Source organism: Ciconia boyciana, chromosome 1 (assembly GCF_034638445.1).
Source record: "Ciconia boyciana chromosome 1, ASM3463844v1, whole genome shotgun sequence".
In the NCBI taxonomy this organism is placed as follows: Eukaryota; Metazoa; Chordata; class Aves; order Ciconiiformes; family Ciconiidae; genus Ciconia; species Ciconia boyciana.
In genome coordinates this window covers 44,844,775-44,862,067 of record NC_132934.1, presented here as the reverse complement: position 1 = coordinate 44,862,067, position 17,293 = coordinate 44,844,775, and the positions used below count along the sequence as shown (strand labels likewise).

At 36.2% G+C, this 17,293-nt stretch overlaps 1 protein-coding gene across 1 annotated transcript in view; it reads left to right on the top strand.

Moving 5' to 3' along the window:
• PPP1R12A (protein phosphatase 1 regulatory subunit 12A) overlaps positions 1 to 17,293 on the top strand; it is a 124,784-nt gene that overhangs the window by 57,455 nt on the left and 50,036 nt on the right. The window contains exons 3-4 of the mRNA XM_072864354.1: positions 7,138 to 7,256; positions 16,267 to 16,426. Of these exons, the coding sequence (XP_072720455.1) occupies positions 7,138 to 7,256; positions 16,267 to 16,426 (279 nt within the window). The remainder of the gene's footprint in view (positions 1 to 7,137; positions 7,257 to 16,266; positions 16,427 to 17,293) is intronic.

The following is a 17,293-nucleotide window of genomic DNA, read 5'->3' as shown; positions in this document are numbered from 1 at the left end:
CTGCAGGTCTCTCTTTTTTTTTTTTTTTTTTTTTTTGGTGTAAATATGTTATAGCATATGTTTCCCTATATAGTGTTTTTCATGTTGCCCACTTCCCTCTTCTCAGTCACTGTTTACTTTCACCTAAACATTGCTCTGCCACCTCTCATATGTCTTTTCTCTATATGGATATGGTAAAATATGAAGGCTTAGTTGCTTTTCATATGCTGCAAGTATGAATTTTTTCTGTTCCATCTTTGCACCGTTAATATTTAGGTGACTGCCTACGTATGAATATTTCTAGAGCTTACAGCTGACTTTTTTCCAGGGGTTTCTTGGAACACAGGAGGACTAAGACTAACCAGATACTCTAATCTATCTACACTGTTTCTTCTATGCTCCAGCATACCAAGAAGGAAAACATATGTGATTCTAGTTACTGTGCTTCCTTGGGCGTGCAAGTTGCAGTGGAGGCTAGGGACAGCCAGCCCTATGCAGAGCTCAGTGCTGTGTTTGGTATGTTGGGGAGTGTTGGCTTCATAAACATAAATATGTTTTTCATATAGGTACAGTATTTAGAATTGATAGAAAGTGCTGTTTGCGTAGGGGGAATCTTTTTTCTCATGTCGGTGGCATACTACTTTGATAGCTTTGGGAGTGTTTGACAATTTTGAAGCAAAGATGTGTGTCTGTCCAAGATGGCTTTCATAACAATTTCACGAGGGGGAATCAGAAGCTGGATTTGCTGCTGTCTGGAGGAGCTCTTGCATATTGAAGGACATAAAAAAGTCTTTTCAAACTGGTCCATAATTTAGAAAAACACGTATGCTGAAGTTTGGATTAGACTGGTGAAAATTTAAAAGGCATGTCACTTCCCATTTGCTTAAAATTATTTGTCCATTTGTTTCTCAACTTTTTTTTTTTTTTTTAAACGTCTCTAGCTATCTGAAGTTCTCAGCTGTTGTGTTCTGCAAGAGGAAATAATAAATTCATCTCACATCTCTTGTTGATATAATCTGTCTTAAAATCATCACTCACATATTTCAGGAGAAATAATTATCTAGTTTTGCCAAATAATCCTAATTGGCCTTATTTAACTTGGTGTTTTGTGTAGCTGCTGGCTGATGATACTGCTCTTAGGGGGAGCATTCCTATTTAGAAAGTGCTGCAGCACTTTTTTTTCCAAGAGAGAAAGATGAGTGAGAATCTTCTGGAATTTGCAAAGAAACATAACCTTAAAAGTGCCTGAGTTTTAGCATGATTTGATTTTAATTTAAATGCCATCACAGAAGCCTGTCTTCTTATGTCAGTCTGTATTAAATTCTAAATGTTTAGAGGCAGAAGGTTGAGGCACAGCAGTGACTGACGGCGTGGGATGGCGTTTTGCAGAGTGCCTGAATAAGACATCCCTATGAGTTTGACTTAATTGTTTTTCAAGTCATTTGATTTCTTCTACATCAGTCTTAAAATTATGCAGGAGAAAGTATTCTTGGCCCAATTAAAATGGTACAGTTTTGGTTCCAGTATCGAACATGGAGCCTTCATTTTCTTCTGTAAATCATAGATTCAGGAGAAAAGACAACTGCAGGAGTATCTCAGCTGTGGAGAAAGAGGGACAAGGGAAATTATCTGTAGGTTGTCGCTAAAGAGGGCGAAGAGATCCCCCGTTGTGCAGAGTGGGGTGCTGTGTGGGGTGCTGCCTGCCCAGGCAAGCAGGGCTCCTCCACACCTTGCGAGACCTGCCAGCCACCTGCCCCGTGTTGCACACATTTTAACGCGCTCCACCAAATGCTTGCAAGGGTTACCATATATATTTCAAAGACAGTGAAGTTGTGACTTTTTATCATTACATGTATATGGGTCTTGAATAATGTGTTTAAAAGTGAGTGTGACTGTGAATGTGCATGAGAGAGTATTTGAGGGGCGGCTGGGTACTGGCTGTTCGCTCGTATTTAACAGTGTACATTTTCCTTGAAACTTGCTCACTGACACAGGGCATATAGGTACTATGTACCACTAAAGAATTTAGCGCAATGTTATTTTAATGCTATTCTATTTGCTTCAAGTTTGTATTATTTAAGATTAAAAAAAAAAAAAGAAAAAGGCTAGGCTTTTCTTTAATATGTTATTCTGAGAAGTGCACCTTAAAAATTCAAGAATCACATAGAAGCTGTGATTTTTATCTCTTGAAATGTTGTATATGCAGGTAGGTGTAGCTTTGCTTGCCTTGCCTTTAGGTATTATTTTTGCTACAAATTAAAAAAAACCCCAAAAACAACAAAACAAAACCAAACCCAAACCAAATATTTTTTTCATTCATTGTTTCTTCAAATGACAGCTTGCACAGCTGCATGAACACAGTGACACTTTTTCTGTCTTAGACTCCTATCATCATTCAGTTAAGACACTCATGGAATTAATTTAAACTCCACCATCTATGGATTTAAAAAAATCCAGCTGGGTTTAGCTGAAGTTGCTAATTAGTTAAAAACTGTTGGGAAACTGATTGTGCTGTTGGTTGGTGCCCCCGCTAGCAATTAAGCCATGTTTCCCTGGAAGGCCACACTGAACACATTTATTTTAAATGTATATACAACACGTTGAACCTCTATTCAGCAAGAGATTTTTTAGGAGGCTCCCTCTCCTCACATTTTAGGAGTTGGAGACTGCAGTCCTGTCTTCTGACTAGTCTGAAGGGACCTCCTGTTTTCACTAGTGAGTCTCCAATGAGCTCAGTAAGCAATTTTTAATGAACTGAAACAATTCAGGGGCCACTTCTCTGCCCTGCCTTGTGCTTGCCACCCTTCTGGTGACCTTCAGGTTCAGCGAGTACTTAATTATATCCCTAATGACTTTGCAAACTTGTTTCCAGATATTGTGAAGTGGGCCAAGGTTTGAATGTAAACATATGCCACTCTTTCTGTTGCTGACATACATAATATTATACTGTTATCTGCAGCATATCTTGTCTGCAGCGAACAGACTTCAGTAAAGGCAAAGTTCGGTCTCTTCCAGATTCTTAAGTAAATGCTTCCTAAATTCACAAACAAGACTCAGGTTTGGATATAACTGTCTTCAGAGGGAGGTGTCTTCCTGTGTCTCTATATGCATTTTATTAATAGACTTACACATACACACAAAAAAGTAAGCTGTAAAGGCTTTGTTTGGTTGTTTTTTAATTCAGAGTGTAGGCCAAGTTGCTAGGTAAAATTCTTAACTCCCAGTTCCTGAGCTTGGTTTTCGTGTGGACTGTTTGGCTTTTGTACAGTAACCTCAGAGGGTTGTTATTTATTGTCTCAGAGATACTGAGATTCCAACCCTTTATGAAAGGTATTAAAATGCATTTTTCATAAAATGATGGGAGAGAGTCTGGGTTTCATAATAATTATAGAAAATAAATGTTTCATGTTTTTTTCAAGGTTGCTAATTTCAGTCTATAATAGCTATTGAGGAATATACAGCAGTGATTCCTAAAAGACAAATTTTAAATAGAAGTATTTTTGCTTTCATAAAACAATGGTATCACAAAGCAAACTTGTTCTTCCAGTCTTACCCAGACTGCGTAATGCTTGTCATGGAAACATCAGGGCAAAAGTATCAGGAATGATTTTATTTTATTTTCCTGCTCTTGTCTTTCCTGGTATTCCTGGGGTACTTGCAATTCTCTATACTTAGACCACAAAAGTATCCAAACAAGGTACCTTTAGATTCAATATCAACACTTGAAAGCTTTTGCTCCAAAAATAAGCATGGGGTGGATCAAGCTACTGTTTCCTTCTTATTTACATTTTGAATGAGCACCCAACAGAATGTTATATAAATTATCATCGGATTTTCTGAATTATTCTTCTGTTGAACATGGCCATTTTGCAACAAGTGAATTACAAAAGACAGAAATTTAAGTGATACACCAAAAGGTTTTGTAAGTAGGTGACAGTGGGAGTCCTATACTTTTTTATTTTTGCGCTGCATCCGAGTTTGCAAAAAGCACCTTTTTCTGGACATGGTATCAAAGGGCATGGCTCTGGACCTTTTATTACACAGCTCCAATTCCTTTTTCACCACATGCATGTAACTATCAAATATCAGCTGAGGAAATGAACATTATATTATGTTTACTTGCTTTAGAAAGATGAAATTTCAAGATGAAGGTAGCACCTACTTAATAAAGATAAAATACAAGCAATTATTTACGGGTTTAATATGCATACGTATCTACACACAATAATATGCTGTTGCATGTGGAGATTTTAGTATATGGTACCAGAATAACTGAAAAGTCAAATACACCCATATTTGAAGTCATACTATAAGTTTTAATTAACATTTAGGTTGAAGTACAATTTGTTTGGAAAGTAATTTTTTAAAAAACAACAAAACCATCTGATTTTTAGGATTATTGTGGTACTGTCTTCTGTTCAGCTATGCCTTGAACTCAGAGCATCGTTCTCTTGGTCTCATTTACCAAATCTGTTTCCTTTCTCTATGGGATGCAGAGTCAAGTTACCTACACATCTGAAATGATTGCTCTCCTTTCCTTTGGTAGCACTAGGTTTCCTAATTAAAGCTATGATCCTGTAGGCACCAGGGTGACTTCATGCACCATCTGAACCCTGTCATTGCTTTGCTGAAACTATTTTTACTGTAAATGAAGATAAACAAACGCATAAGCCTTTTCAGAACAGGGTCATCTGTTACTGAATTATGTGGAAAACAGAACAAACATGGATTTCATTACCAGGCTTAAAAGGTGTCTTTAAAATAGTTGGAATTTGAATAATTTGGTTTAGACTGAATATTGCTCTTTCACTGTTAATTTACTTGAGGGGATCACCATTAATTTTTTGGTGGGGATAGCAGAGGGGGGAGGCCTAGTTGGAGAAGCTGAACGAAGGTTGGGAAAGGACCGTTCTCACTTCCCTGGTGAGGAGCGTGCTGCCTTTCATCTTTCTCCTGTTTCTCCCATCCCTTTAAATCCTGTGAACTCAGGGCAGGTTCACCCATCCTTCCTTTGCTGACCCAGGAAAACCAAAGCCCTGTAAGCATGTGCAAAGGGGAACTCAGATAAGTCTACTCCTCTAGCCCTACTAATCCCTCTAGCTCTGCTGATCTGATTTTTGTCTGTAAGCAGCTTCATTTTTGGAGTCTATTTTAAAGGATCATTTGATCATTAAGTTGTTCATATATCTGAATAATAACTTTCTGAAATGCTACTGTAGCCTTTTGTTCATTCTCTACACTTTCTTATGCATTGGTCCTTTTATCATGTCTATAAGTTATTGACCCGGTGGACCAAATACAACCACTTCAGTGAGATATGTATTTTCCTTACAAAAGTAGCTTCATTTTTCCCTATAGATATTATGTGGAAACAGGTAAAAATCAGGTTTTTTAAACATCACTCTTTTTTTGTGTCTATATTAGAAAAAGCAAGTTGAAAGAACATGAATGTTGACTTGGGATTTTTTTATAAAGATTTTTTGTCAGTGGTTGACTTTGGTTTTGAATCAACATTCTGACTTTGTAAGAGAGTTAGTTTCCCCACTGCTGTTTTTGCCTGTTTAGCAGACACTCTGCATAGCAATTATCTGATCTGTAACCTGAAAAGCTGTGTCACTTTTAAAACAGTACAGCTGATATTGTTGAGAAATGTTGTTATTTTATTAATTTTTCATTCCTGCAGAAGTTAAATCTTTAATCTGGAGAGAGATAAAAGCCACAGCGGCTCTGTTGTAAGAGGAACAGAATAAAACCAGCACCGCATACCAGCATCAAAGTTAGTGGTGGCAACTCATGATGCATATCCCAGGAGACGCAGTTACACTTATGGGAATTCATTTCCATTTTGTGATCTGTCAGTTCTTACCTCTTCTTGACATGATTACAGAGGTTTAATAACAAGTGCTATTTAAATCATACATTAAAAAATAGAAATGTATGAGAGTACATGATGCTGAGTTATTGAATAAAGATAAGGAAAATATGATCCTAGATCGGAGTCTGATATTGTTAATTGGCAGTAGTTAAGCGGAAGTACTTTAAAGCATTTGTATTAGTGTTGGATTAATTTTGTGATTGGCTCCTGCATCATTTGGCATTCTGCAATAGTGAGGTTAAGAAAGCACTTTTGATTTCATACACCTGTTACCAAATGGATAGCTAGTTCTTCAGGTCTGAGTATTTCCTGATTTTGGTTTTTTTCAAATGTATAGAAAGTATAAATTAAGCTCTGCGAAGCAGGAGATCTGTTTGCAATTTCTTGCTTGTGTTGAGTCCTGTCATGGCTCAAACTGTTGAATTTGTTAGGGAAGTGGAAATGTTATCGTCAGAAGGTGTAAGACTGATCTGTATTGATGTTTTAATTATTGTTCGTTGTCTACTTAGAAACAGATTATATAGTAAGCTGTAGGTTCTCAATAACTTTACAGGCTTATGGTTTAATACAATGAAAAAACTTAATCCTTTTGTGACTTATTGTTGGAGTTGATCCATTTGACTTAATTTGAAATTCAGAAATACATTCCACTGAGTCTAGATTGTTAACTCCTGAGACAGTAGTTCTTTAAGTAAGAAAGCACTTAGTGGGGTTGGAATAGAGTATAAAGAACTGCTTCCTTTCTCCCCTTACCTCTTTCTGCACCAAAAGCTGACCTTACAAATACTTAGCAGCAGAGGTGATTCTGGTTTTATTAACTTTATGAAGCTGCCTCAGAGACCAGGAGTCATTAATTCTGGCAAAGTATAGAAACATAATGTGCCACTGAATTTGGAAGTTCTAGGAAGAGTGGCTTAATATGGGAGCTCATGGGCATCACTGGTTCGAGCCCTGTTAACCTTGTGCTCCCTTTTGTTCATCATCTAACCATTTTCTTATTTCAGTTCTTGCAAGTATGTATTTAAACATGTCAAGAGTCTTTGTGGCAAACTGAAGAGCAGAGTGCTGTTTGTATTAATGGGTATTACGGTGAAAAGACATACAGGTATTCAGGGATTGTAGACAGTCATGACCTTTTTTTACTTATACCTAATATCGTTGTTTCTATGAATTGTATATGTGCGTGTATATACCCATTGCATATGATAGCCTAGTGGCTGCTATTTTTTTTGCATCAGCTTTACTATGTTGCTTACAGTTTGTTTTTCTTTTTCAATTGGCAGGTATTTAATTAGTCAAGGAGCACATGTAGGAGCTGTAAATAGTGAAGGAGACACTCCGTTAGATATTGCTGAAGAAGAGGCAATGGAAGAGCTGCTTCAGAATGAAGTAAATAGACAAGGTAATTTTGAATATGGAAGGGTGATTTTGTTTATTGGACACTAAATATATATTTGAAAACATATGCTAAATTAGGAATTTTAAAGTCACTCAATTTATTTTCTAAAGTGAATTGTCAATACAATGTACCGTGCTCAAGCTGTCTTATAGGCATTTTTACTCAGCCCGGCCTCTTGTGAAGAAGGAGGTCAGAAGTATTGAACCCAGGTGTTGATTGGATTCCTGCATTCACTTAACAGAATTCAGGTGGTATTCAGTTACTGTGGATGGTATTCAGTGCATCCAGTATATAGACTTCTATATCCCAGCTTTAGACTATGTCTAAAGAGATTCCTGCCTTAGAGAGGAGAGAAAAAGGCACTTTTAGGGTGACTCAGATGTCAGTTTTAGGATGAGGTGAATCCAGCCCTAAGGTAATTTTCTTTCTGTTGACTACAGGAAAGCCTAGAATAACTAAAGCAAGAGTAAACAACTATACTGTATTCCATAAATCACCCTTTCTGTATAGTTCTGACCTTTTGAATGCCCTTCTACAATGCCAAATGTCTGAAACTACTTCTTGGGATAAGGAGTCTTAGACTGCACTTGTTTTAGGCCTGAGAACCTATCATGAACCTTTAAGTTCCTCCCAGTTTTGTGTACTCTTCTGAGAGCACTATATAGGTGAGCATTCGTGTAACAGTTAATAGATAGGTACCAAGTTTTGACGGTATGTTTTAAAAATGTGTACCCTAAATATATGCACCTTGCTCCTAGAAAATTGCTAGGGCAGTACTGGCAGTGGTGTCTTTACAAGAGAAATTGGCCTTTGAAAAAGCATATTGATTCGTTTTTCCCTGCTTTTTTCCCCTTCCTTACACTGCTGTTTTCCATGTTCCAATCCTCAGGTGGGTTTTCCGGTGAAAGGTCTTTGAAAGTTTCTGGTTTTTCCATTCCACAGATGAAAGAATATTCAGTTATTGTTGACTGACCATCCTGAGTCCAATAGAAATGTACTGCTATCCCAGAACTCCCAGTACAAGAACCAGGGTGATGTGGTCTGAGTTATATTATACATTGAAGGAAGATGACATTCAGAGTGAAGTTGGAGCCTTTGTGGGGGGTTGTGCAAGGGACTGCATCTACATTACTTCTAGACCTCTGCCTACCTCTTAAAAGGCTTCTTCCTCCTTGGAAATGTTAAATTTTTTGTAGCGTTAAATTTAGATCTCTAAGATTTACATAATTTAACAGTAAACTATTAAAGCTTCAGGCTTTGCTCTGATTTAATTTTTATGGTTAGAACTGTTTAATGCCCAAAGCAAATGGTAAAAAGAAAGTGGATGAAGTGATATGCAGGGAAATACAGATACCTACTGATATACAGAAGTAGAGTGTAGATTTGACAAAGGCTTTGGTTCAATTATTTGGTAGTGTTAACAGAATTTTGATTAACAGTTCTTACAGTTAACACACAAAGAACATGAGATTAGATAGTTGTGAATATTTTTTTTATCTGTACTACCATTTCTGTATTTTAATTAGTTTGGAAAAAATACAGTTGTTGTTCTCTTTTCTAACAATACTGTCAATCTTTGCTGAAGAGTTGTTTCTGGAATGTGTCTCAGCCTAAATTCTTTAAGGTTGTTTTTGAAACGTTTGACTTTACTGATGTGCTATACTAATTGACTGTATTAGTTCTTTGTAAAATTGACATTACTTGGGAAAAGAACTCTTTGCCAAAATCTCTTATTTATATGTTACTGCTTTTTAAAGAAAAGTATTATTTGTTATATGAGGTTTTATATACGTTTTTACAATGCAAAGATTCAACATTACACACTAATTTTTATTCTTTTGCAAGTTTAATTATTTGAACAGCCCAATTGTAAAATTAGCCTTGGCAGCCTAAACTAAATACCACAATTCACTGAATTTCAGTGTGGTTATGTATTTCATATTTAAAGCATACAGTACACTATCTATGGTACTGTCTTCATAAGTCTGAGAAGAATGTAGATGTTCCCACACTGTAGCTGTTAGCTTCTAAAGGGATCATTCAGGTTGTTTTTAAATACTAAATTTCAGTTGCTATGGAAAACCTATTTTCCAAGCATTCCTCCTAGATTTTTATGTCAGTTGGCTTCCTGGCTAGCTAAAGGATTTTCAGAAGATTGGTCTTCCTAAGATGAAAAATATATTGGTTGAACAAGACACCATGTCAGGTGAGAAAAAACTTGCTAGGGCTGTGCTTCAGAGTGGTTTGACCTCCCTCTGTGGAGAACAGGAACTGGATGTTGTCCTGAAGAGTGACCATACTGTGAACATCCCTGACAGCATTTCTGCCTTCCTGGTCTTAACAGGACACTAAAGCCTACGGTTATATGTATAGCCTATGTATCTATTATTCTATTTTATCTATATATACGTATATATATTTACACAAACATACATGCACACACATATATATGAATGCATTTATATATATGTATTCTACCTTTCTTGTTTTGCTGTTAGACCACTTAAGGAGTTTCAGTTTCACAGAAGCAGGGAAGAAGGCATGGAGCATCCCTCCTTCTGAATTTGTATCTGAAGGTCTAAGAACTAAGGGCTTTTACCTGCAGGGATGAAATCATAGGAAATATTTAATGATTGTGGATGAGAATGGAATAGAAAGGGTATGAATCTGGATGTGAACTTGTAGTGTATATCTTACTAAATCATGAGACAATTGTCTCAGCAATAAGGTTTTAATCATGTGCTTTTGATGGCATCCTTAACTTGCATATAAAGTTAATGTTATATACAGAATTATTATTTATCCATTACCATGATCACTTGAAAAGTGCCTAATTGTGTGCATGTTGTGGCTAGAGAAGTTAATAGGTCTAACATAGGAACTTAATTGTTTATGTTAATGTAGAATTAACACTGATGCATTGTGACAGTTTCATCTTTGACTATACACGTGGCTGAATGCAGTTATCCCTCCAGCTTCAGCATTGCTCCTCATATAAAATAAATCAGTGCTGCAGTTTTGATAATGCAAGTTAACTGTAGGGTCTGTGAAAATATCAGCCCTGGTCAGTGTTACTGGTAGTGGAAGATCAGCCAATTTATTTTGAAAATAAACAAACCTGGGTGCCAAAAAATCTTACCTCTGTGTAGGTAAAACATGCAGCGTGAAAATTAAGTAGATGTTTTCTGTAACATTCTTGCTGTGCAACCCTTTCATTTGTATTTATTCCAACATTCATTATAGTTTCATTTTCGTGTTGCTTAGTTAATGCTGTGAGTATGGCTTCCTACATATTGGCGTCAGCAGTCGGAGTCGTTTGGTGGCAAAAGATTGCCTGGACAGATCAGTCAGGTTCATTGTGATTTCAGATATGTGTAAGTGATGACATTTGATGTTTGCTTCTGGTAGAAATCTGAGGAGAATCACCATGTTAGCTCACCCTCTTTACTGCTTTTGCAGACCTTCAGTCTTTACAGGAAAAGTTCAAACAGAGCCTTCCAGTTGTGAAACTATTCAGCCTTTTACAGATCATCAATTCATATTTATGCCCAATTTTCACAGGTATCGAATTATATTTTAAGGACATGTCTAACTACAGGACAAAAAATAGGAGCCTCTGGAGGCACTGAATTCATGGAAATAAATTCTAGAATAGAACAGAATTCAGTTCTATGTGACATTACAGGCTTAATACAAGGAAGGATCTGCAGTGTTTTCTCATTCGAACTCCAAAATCTGACCTGTCTAGAGAGGAGATGGTCAGTGATCCAAATTAATCTTCTTGTTTTACAAGTTCTGTTGTGAGGCGTGTTGGACATGAAAGAAGAGAGCTTTTGTATTACTATTATCAAATATCTTTCTTTTCTTCAGTTATTCTGATCTCCATATGTGACACTTCTAAGTTGTAACCCTTGGTTCAGGCTGTGGGCCACAGATCCCCAGACAAGGCTGCCTTGTGTTCTGCTGCACATATAGCGGGACCCTGTTGATATAATGAACTATGCAGTAGTTCTGAACTAATGGACTAGCTGCCCTGTAAGTGAAGCCATAGCACTCCGGTAGTGAGGAAAGCATTTTTCTACAAAGCGAAATCTCTCTTTTCATTTTTCTTCAAAGGGAAATTACTGGCTTAATTATTTTTTAAGTTTAAAACCTAGTTTAGTTTTATACTTTGTGAGAGGGTAAATTACATATACACTCTAGTAAGATATAAAGATTTTTTTGGCACAGTTACGAACACTTCACAAATAGCAAAACTAGGTGTTTTATGGAAATTATTCTGCAGTCGTGCTGAACAACTACTCTCTTTGCATGCCATGTGTTTTCACTATTTCGTGTGTGTTACGCAAAAAAGTTCTCGTAGGACCTGTTTCGTTGTTTCTCCACATGGCTGATATCTTTATCATGGGCCAACCCCATGCATATAAATGCCACTGCAATCCACAGAATTCTGTATCTTCATTTAAAATATTATTATTCCCAGCTTCTTGATATGATCCCTTATGTTTCTACTCTGCAGTGTTTCACTTTTTTGTAGTTGTGGAAGTTGTCTCTTGCCAGTAGAGTAAAGTTTTCATCTGCACTGGTGAAAGCTAGCAGAGTTGCGAGAGATGTTGCTTGGCTATCGCTTTAGTCCCAGCTAGCCCTGGCCAGTTTTAAATGTTGCCCCCCTCAGGTCTCGAGTGGGGTTAAGTGCTATGGTTTGAAGCAATTTTTTAGCTATTTATCATCACATGTCCTCTTAAAATTATTTTTAACTGCTTAAGCAGTTAGTTTGAATTATAGGAAACATTCTCGGGAGGTGAGTTAGTGGGGAGAGGTGACATGAGGTGAATCAGGAGTTCATGATACAGCGTCGTAGCCATTCAGTAAGTATTAGAGAGATCACTTCTCCTTTTCCAAGGAGAAGCAAATGTTCCTTATTCTTAATTATAGGTAAATGTAACGAGAGACTCTCGGATGTATTGCTTAACTCAGCTTTGTTTATGTGGATAAAATGCGAACTATTACATTTGTATATAAACATTCACTACATGAAGTAAAAAGTGGGTTGATCTTCCATGCAGTATCTATGAAACATGCCTTTATATGGCTGAGAAGTCCTGAAACAATGATTCAGCATTTAAATTTATGCTGAATTTCATTAAATGCTCACTGAACAGCACACTGTTTTCAAACCTGTTTGGAACTGTTGAATATCACTTGTTGATTAGAAAAGATGAAAGCATTTACCAATAAATTATTAATGATTTAAGAAGTTGTTAGACTGCCAGAAGTTAAGTGTGGCTGGTGTTGTGAGTGAATACTCCAGCTAAGTTGAGCTGGGAAGCTGCGCATTGCCATCTACGGGCCGTATGAAGAAAGTGTTTGAAACATACGACAAGCATTTTCTTTTTCCCTGATATCTTAATAGAGTCTGGAAAACAAAAGCAAGGAGAAAGGTCCGTACAAGGTATAATACAGGCTGTTTACAGTCCATTTTCTGTAGTTAACAAAGGGCATTGTATTTAGATTATCTCAGAGAGCAGCTTTTGTTCTATGGCACAAAGTTCCATTCCCATTTTCTTGCCAGTTATTAATGTGGGATGTTTTATTTAGATTGGCAAGATTCTCCTCCTTTCTTCTGTTGAAATATGATCAGAAATTTACTGTCTTGTAAAATAATGTATCGATGCAGCCATTAGTCCTCTGCAGCCATTATATCTTGTTTGGGCTTCAGAAATGCAGTTGTTTGTGATATTGATAGAAGTCTATATTCAGTATTAGTTACTTTTTCTGCAAAAGCATTGCTATTTTGACATAATTCTTTGGGTCTTTAGGCATACCTGGAAAATATGCTTAGACATTAACCGTTAGAAGTTCAAGATCAGGGTTTGGGAAGAACTTTTTCCCTGTTCTTCCTTTATACAAAAGTGCCTCAAAATGACCATCCGCACACATGAACAGTTTCACACTGATAGGAATTTATGTCGGATTCTTCAGGTGGAAAAGGTTACTCATGCTGATAAGGATTCACAGTTAGACCTCAGGCATGCAAAAAGGGGATGGACATAAATGTGACTAACAGATGATATATAAACTATTTATTTGCATAGTAGTGTTTCGCAGGCAACCCTGACATGTAAGTGACTGTACTCTAGAGAATTATTTTCCCAGGATCTGCTGATCTGCACTGCTGTGTCATTCTGAAAGGCAAGCAGATGCGAAGGCCCAAGGAAGTTACAGTTTGCAGTAGTTCATACATCAATATGTAGGAGCATTCTGGAGGAATGAAAATACATGATTATCAATACGTTATTGATTCAGAGTTCCTGGTTTTCATTCTTCATATCTGACAGAGTTATAAAGATTATTAGATATGTAAAATTTAACCTCTGTTCAGATTTATTTAGTCATGAGTTGTCTTGGCAGAGACAGTTTTAGAAACTTTCATGTATTTAATTTTTACCACAGCTTCATTCAGACAAGTACATTTTAGCTTTTTCCTCTGCTTAGTGCTTCAGCAGTCTTTTATATCCTCCTGCATCTTGCAGACTTAGCCTCCAGATTAATGGGATTTAATCAGTTTCTGATAAAACGTAATTCTATTCATTCCTATTAAATTGCCAAGACTGAAATTATTGTTTTAGTCGATTAAGTGGATGAGCCTAGGAATTCAGTCAACTGCTTAAAACACTTAATGTATAACCTGCCTCAGTTATTTTATGATACTTAGTAAAGTTTTATCTTTTCAGCTGTCCTTTGCATAATGTTTTACCAGATTTACTTAGTGAACAGAATGTTTTCTCCAACTGATCTTTCTTTGTCTTTTGTGTTGTTTTTTTTAAAAAATTAAAATATATTTTTTTTACATATTTGTAGCCATGGAGTATTTGTTATGGCGTGAATTGACGGAAGAATAGTAAAAAAAAGTGAACTCTGTTGTAGCACTGTCATATGCTGCTGCAAATCAAACAAATAACATGTTATGTTTCCAAAAGCATGTAATAATTACATTCCTTCTTTCTGCATTTCAGGAAATTCTGATTTGGGCATGTCATTTTCAAGGGTTTTCTTGCCGTATAATTGGGGAATTGCAGCATCTGTGAAATACTAATTCATACGTAATGTAATAGATATATCAGTCTGCTCTCCGCTGCCTTAAGGGTATTTCAGCAGTGTCAATATAATTGCTTTCAGTTTGCCAGTTTGTTGCTCTGGCTTTCTAGTTGCCAGTGGATTGATAAGAGCTTGATGAATCTGTTTTATCATGTTTAACACAACAGAATGATGCATTGCACTACATATGATCATCTCTATATAATCTATGCCTTTTCATTTTGTGATATTAATAATTTCTTTAATGAAGGCCACTTCATCCCTTAGTTCAGTTTCTGCTGCATGTCTAAATGGGCAACAGTCAAGTTGGATTTCATTTGGTTTCTGTATTCCGGGGATTCATTCACCCTGTAAAGGATTAATAGCTCACAGTTTCTTTGAAGACATTAGAGCCTGAAATTGCTGTTCATTATAAAGACTTTGAAAATTAATTACAATTAATTAATAATGTAGAGTAGCTTTGAAAAGAGGTGTTCTAGCTTTGCATAGTCTTGTTTGCATTCTGCTTTATATTGTTGTGCTTTGATTAGTTGGAGAGTTAGGAGAGTTACTTGATAAAAATGTTTGCTGGAGAAAAACTGTTTGGGGACAGGTGAAGCTTCAGCAGGAAATTCTGAAAGAAGGCAGAATTAGATCTGAGTCAAGGAGCATCTGTCTCTTAAGTGTTTTAAAAATCATCTTAACTTCTTTTTTATAGGCTATAAGGACTACTGTTGAAGTTCGCGGTTTTATCTAGTAAATCAGTACCTCTTTCTAGATTTCACTTGTTTTTATTTTGCCCAAGTTAATGCTTTGCTCCACGAGAAATTAAAAGTGCAGAAGAACAGTATATATTTCCCAAGTTCCTGCATACCAGTGTAAGATTAGACAAATCATAGACATAAAATAATTTTGCTGAAGGTTGGCCCACTGATTTTCTCAGTGGATTTTCTCAGTGGTCAACCCAGATACAATTTGTGCTCTTGATGACCACAATTCCTAAGTCCCTTTTCCTCACAAAGTTGTCACTGTTCAGTCAGCATAGATAGAGAGAGCAAGGTTCATGCATAGTTCTCTTCAAGATCCCTTTCTTGCTATGTTCTTTAGATCACTCCATGTGATAGTAATTAAGAAATGCTTGCAAATACATGCTTTGCTTTGCCCATTCAGGGTCTGGGGTTTTTTTCAATCTGTTTAACCTGATGTGTATACTTGTAAATGTTATATTGTGTTCCTCCCTTTTCATCTGTGTATGATAATTTTTTGTGAGATGTACTATAAAAAGGGTTCAGTGGTTTTGGTTTTTGTACCCGAGATGCGAAGAGAGATTTCCAAAGGTTTGGCTATTTGAGTATAAGGTTTCTGTTTCACAGTGATAGAAGACAAACTGGTTTTAACAGGGTATTCTTTAGAAAGTATAAAAAATATAGCTCTATCTTTCTTGTAAGTATTCATCAGTGTTGAGAAGCTAGGCTGTTCGTCTTCCCGTAGATATCTCCTTGTAAAAAAATTGTAGCTGTTTTCTACTTTCTACAGATACATTGAACCAGACTTACATTTTGGCGCTTAGAAGGTTAAAATATAATTCTTTTCATTTTTCAACAGGTCACTTCACTGATTATTACTGTGATGGCAGACATTCTTAAAATTGAAGAGCCAGTTTTAGTAGCTTTCTCCTTTTTATTTTTTTTTTCCTTCTTTTGCAAAAAAAACTACATTATGTGTGCGAAGTGTCATGCAATAATGGATGTTTCCATAAGCTCTTGGGGTTCATCTTCAAAAAAATATCCATATCTAACCATGAACATTATTGATATTGTTTAGCTGTTATTTTATTGTATAACATAAACATGGTATAAGATTTGTTACATAATTGAATTGAAGTATTTGAACTAAAATGTTTTGTGTCCTCTCTTCCCCTCCCTATCTGAATTAGGGGTTGATATAGAGGCAGCTCGAAAAGAAGAAGAACGAATAATGCTAAGAGATGCAAGACAGTGGCTCAACAGTGGCCATATAAATGATGTCAGGCATGCAAAGTCTGGTGGTACAGCACTTCATGTAGCTGCTGCTAAGGGCTATACAGAAGTCTTAAAGTAAGTGCGCTTTAAATGGAAATTTTTCATATTTGATTGTCTTGTTGATGTAATGCTGCTTGGAATTGATAAGATGGGATGCTTCTGGCTTTTAGGGATTGTATCTTGGAAAATAACAATCTCTAGAACTAACTTTTCCTCAAAGCTTGATTTTATGTTTTCAAGCACTCATACATAAATCATGATGCTGTTAGCTTTATACGTGAAGTCATTCAAAATATGAACACAGTACACATATTGAGCCTGAATACATATTTAAAAGAAGAGAGTTGACAAAAAACTTGCACTTCTTTCTAAACAAGCATAATACCTTTTTGTTTACACCCTGTGTAAACAAGCTTAATACCTTTTTATAATGCCAGTTAGCATTCTGGTTGATGGATATTTTCAAGACACCATATTTATTTGCATACATAAAGCAGAGTTTGTAATCCAGACTAAAGATTTTTAGATCTAAAGAACAGAGAATTTAATTTTGCTTTTTTGATATTTGTGTTGAAAATCATGACTCTTGAAATCTTTCCTGGAAAGCTTCAGGCTTTTGGTGTCCCCTAATTCACAGGTAACTTTTCAGTAATAGAGTACAATACAAGTATACACTGTAACAGGTTTAATTTGTTTTTCGTCAAAGCACTGCTTTTATGGAAGTAAAGCATACTTAATAATACATTTACAGTCACAGTAAAGCAATGTATTTGACTGCTTTGGCAGTACTAGGAACAGTTCTATATTGTAACATGAATGAAAATGAGCACACACCCTGACTGTGTAAGTATTACTACCTTTAAGGTCTGCAGAGCCTTGTAATGCTTTGTCAACACAGAAGTTGGATGACAGAACTTTTTTAATCATTATAAGCATTATATA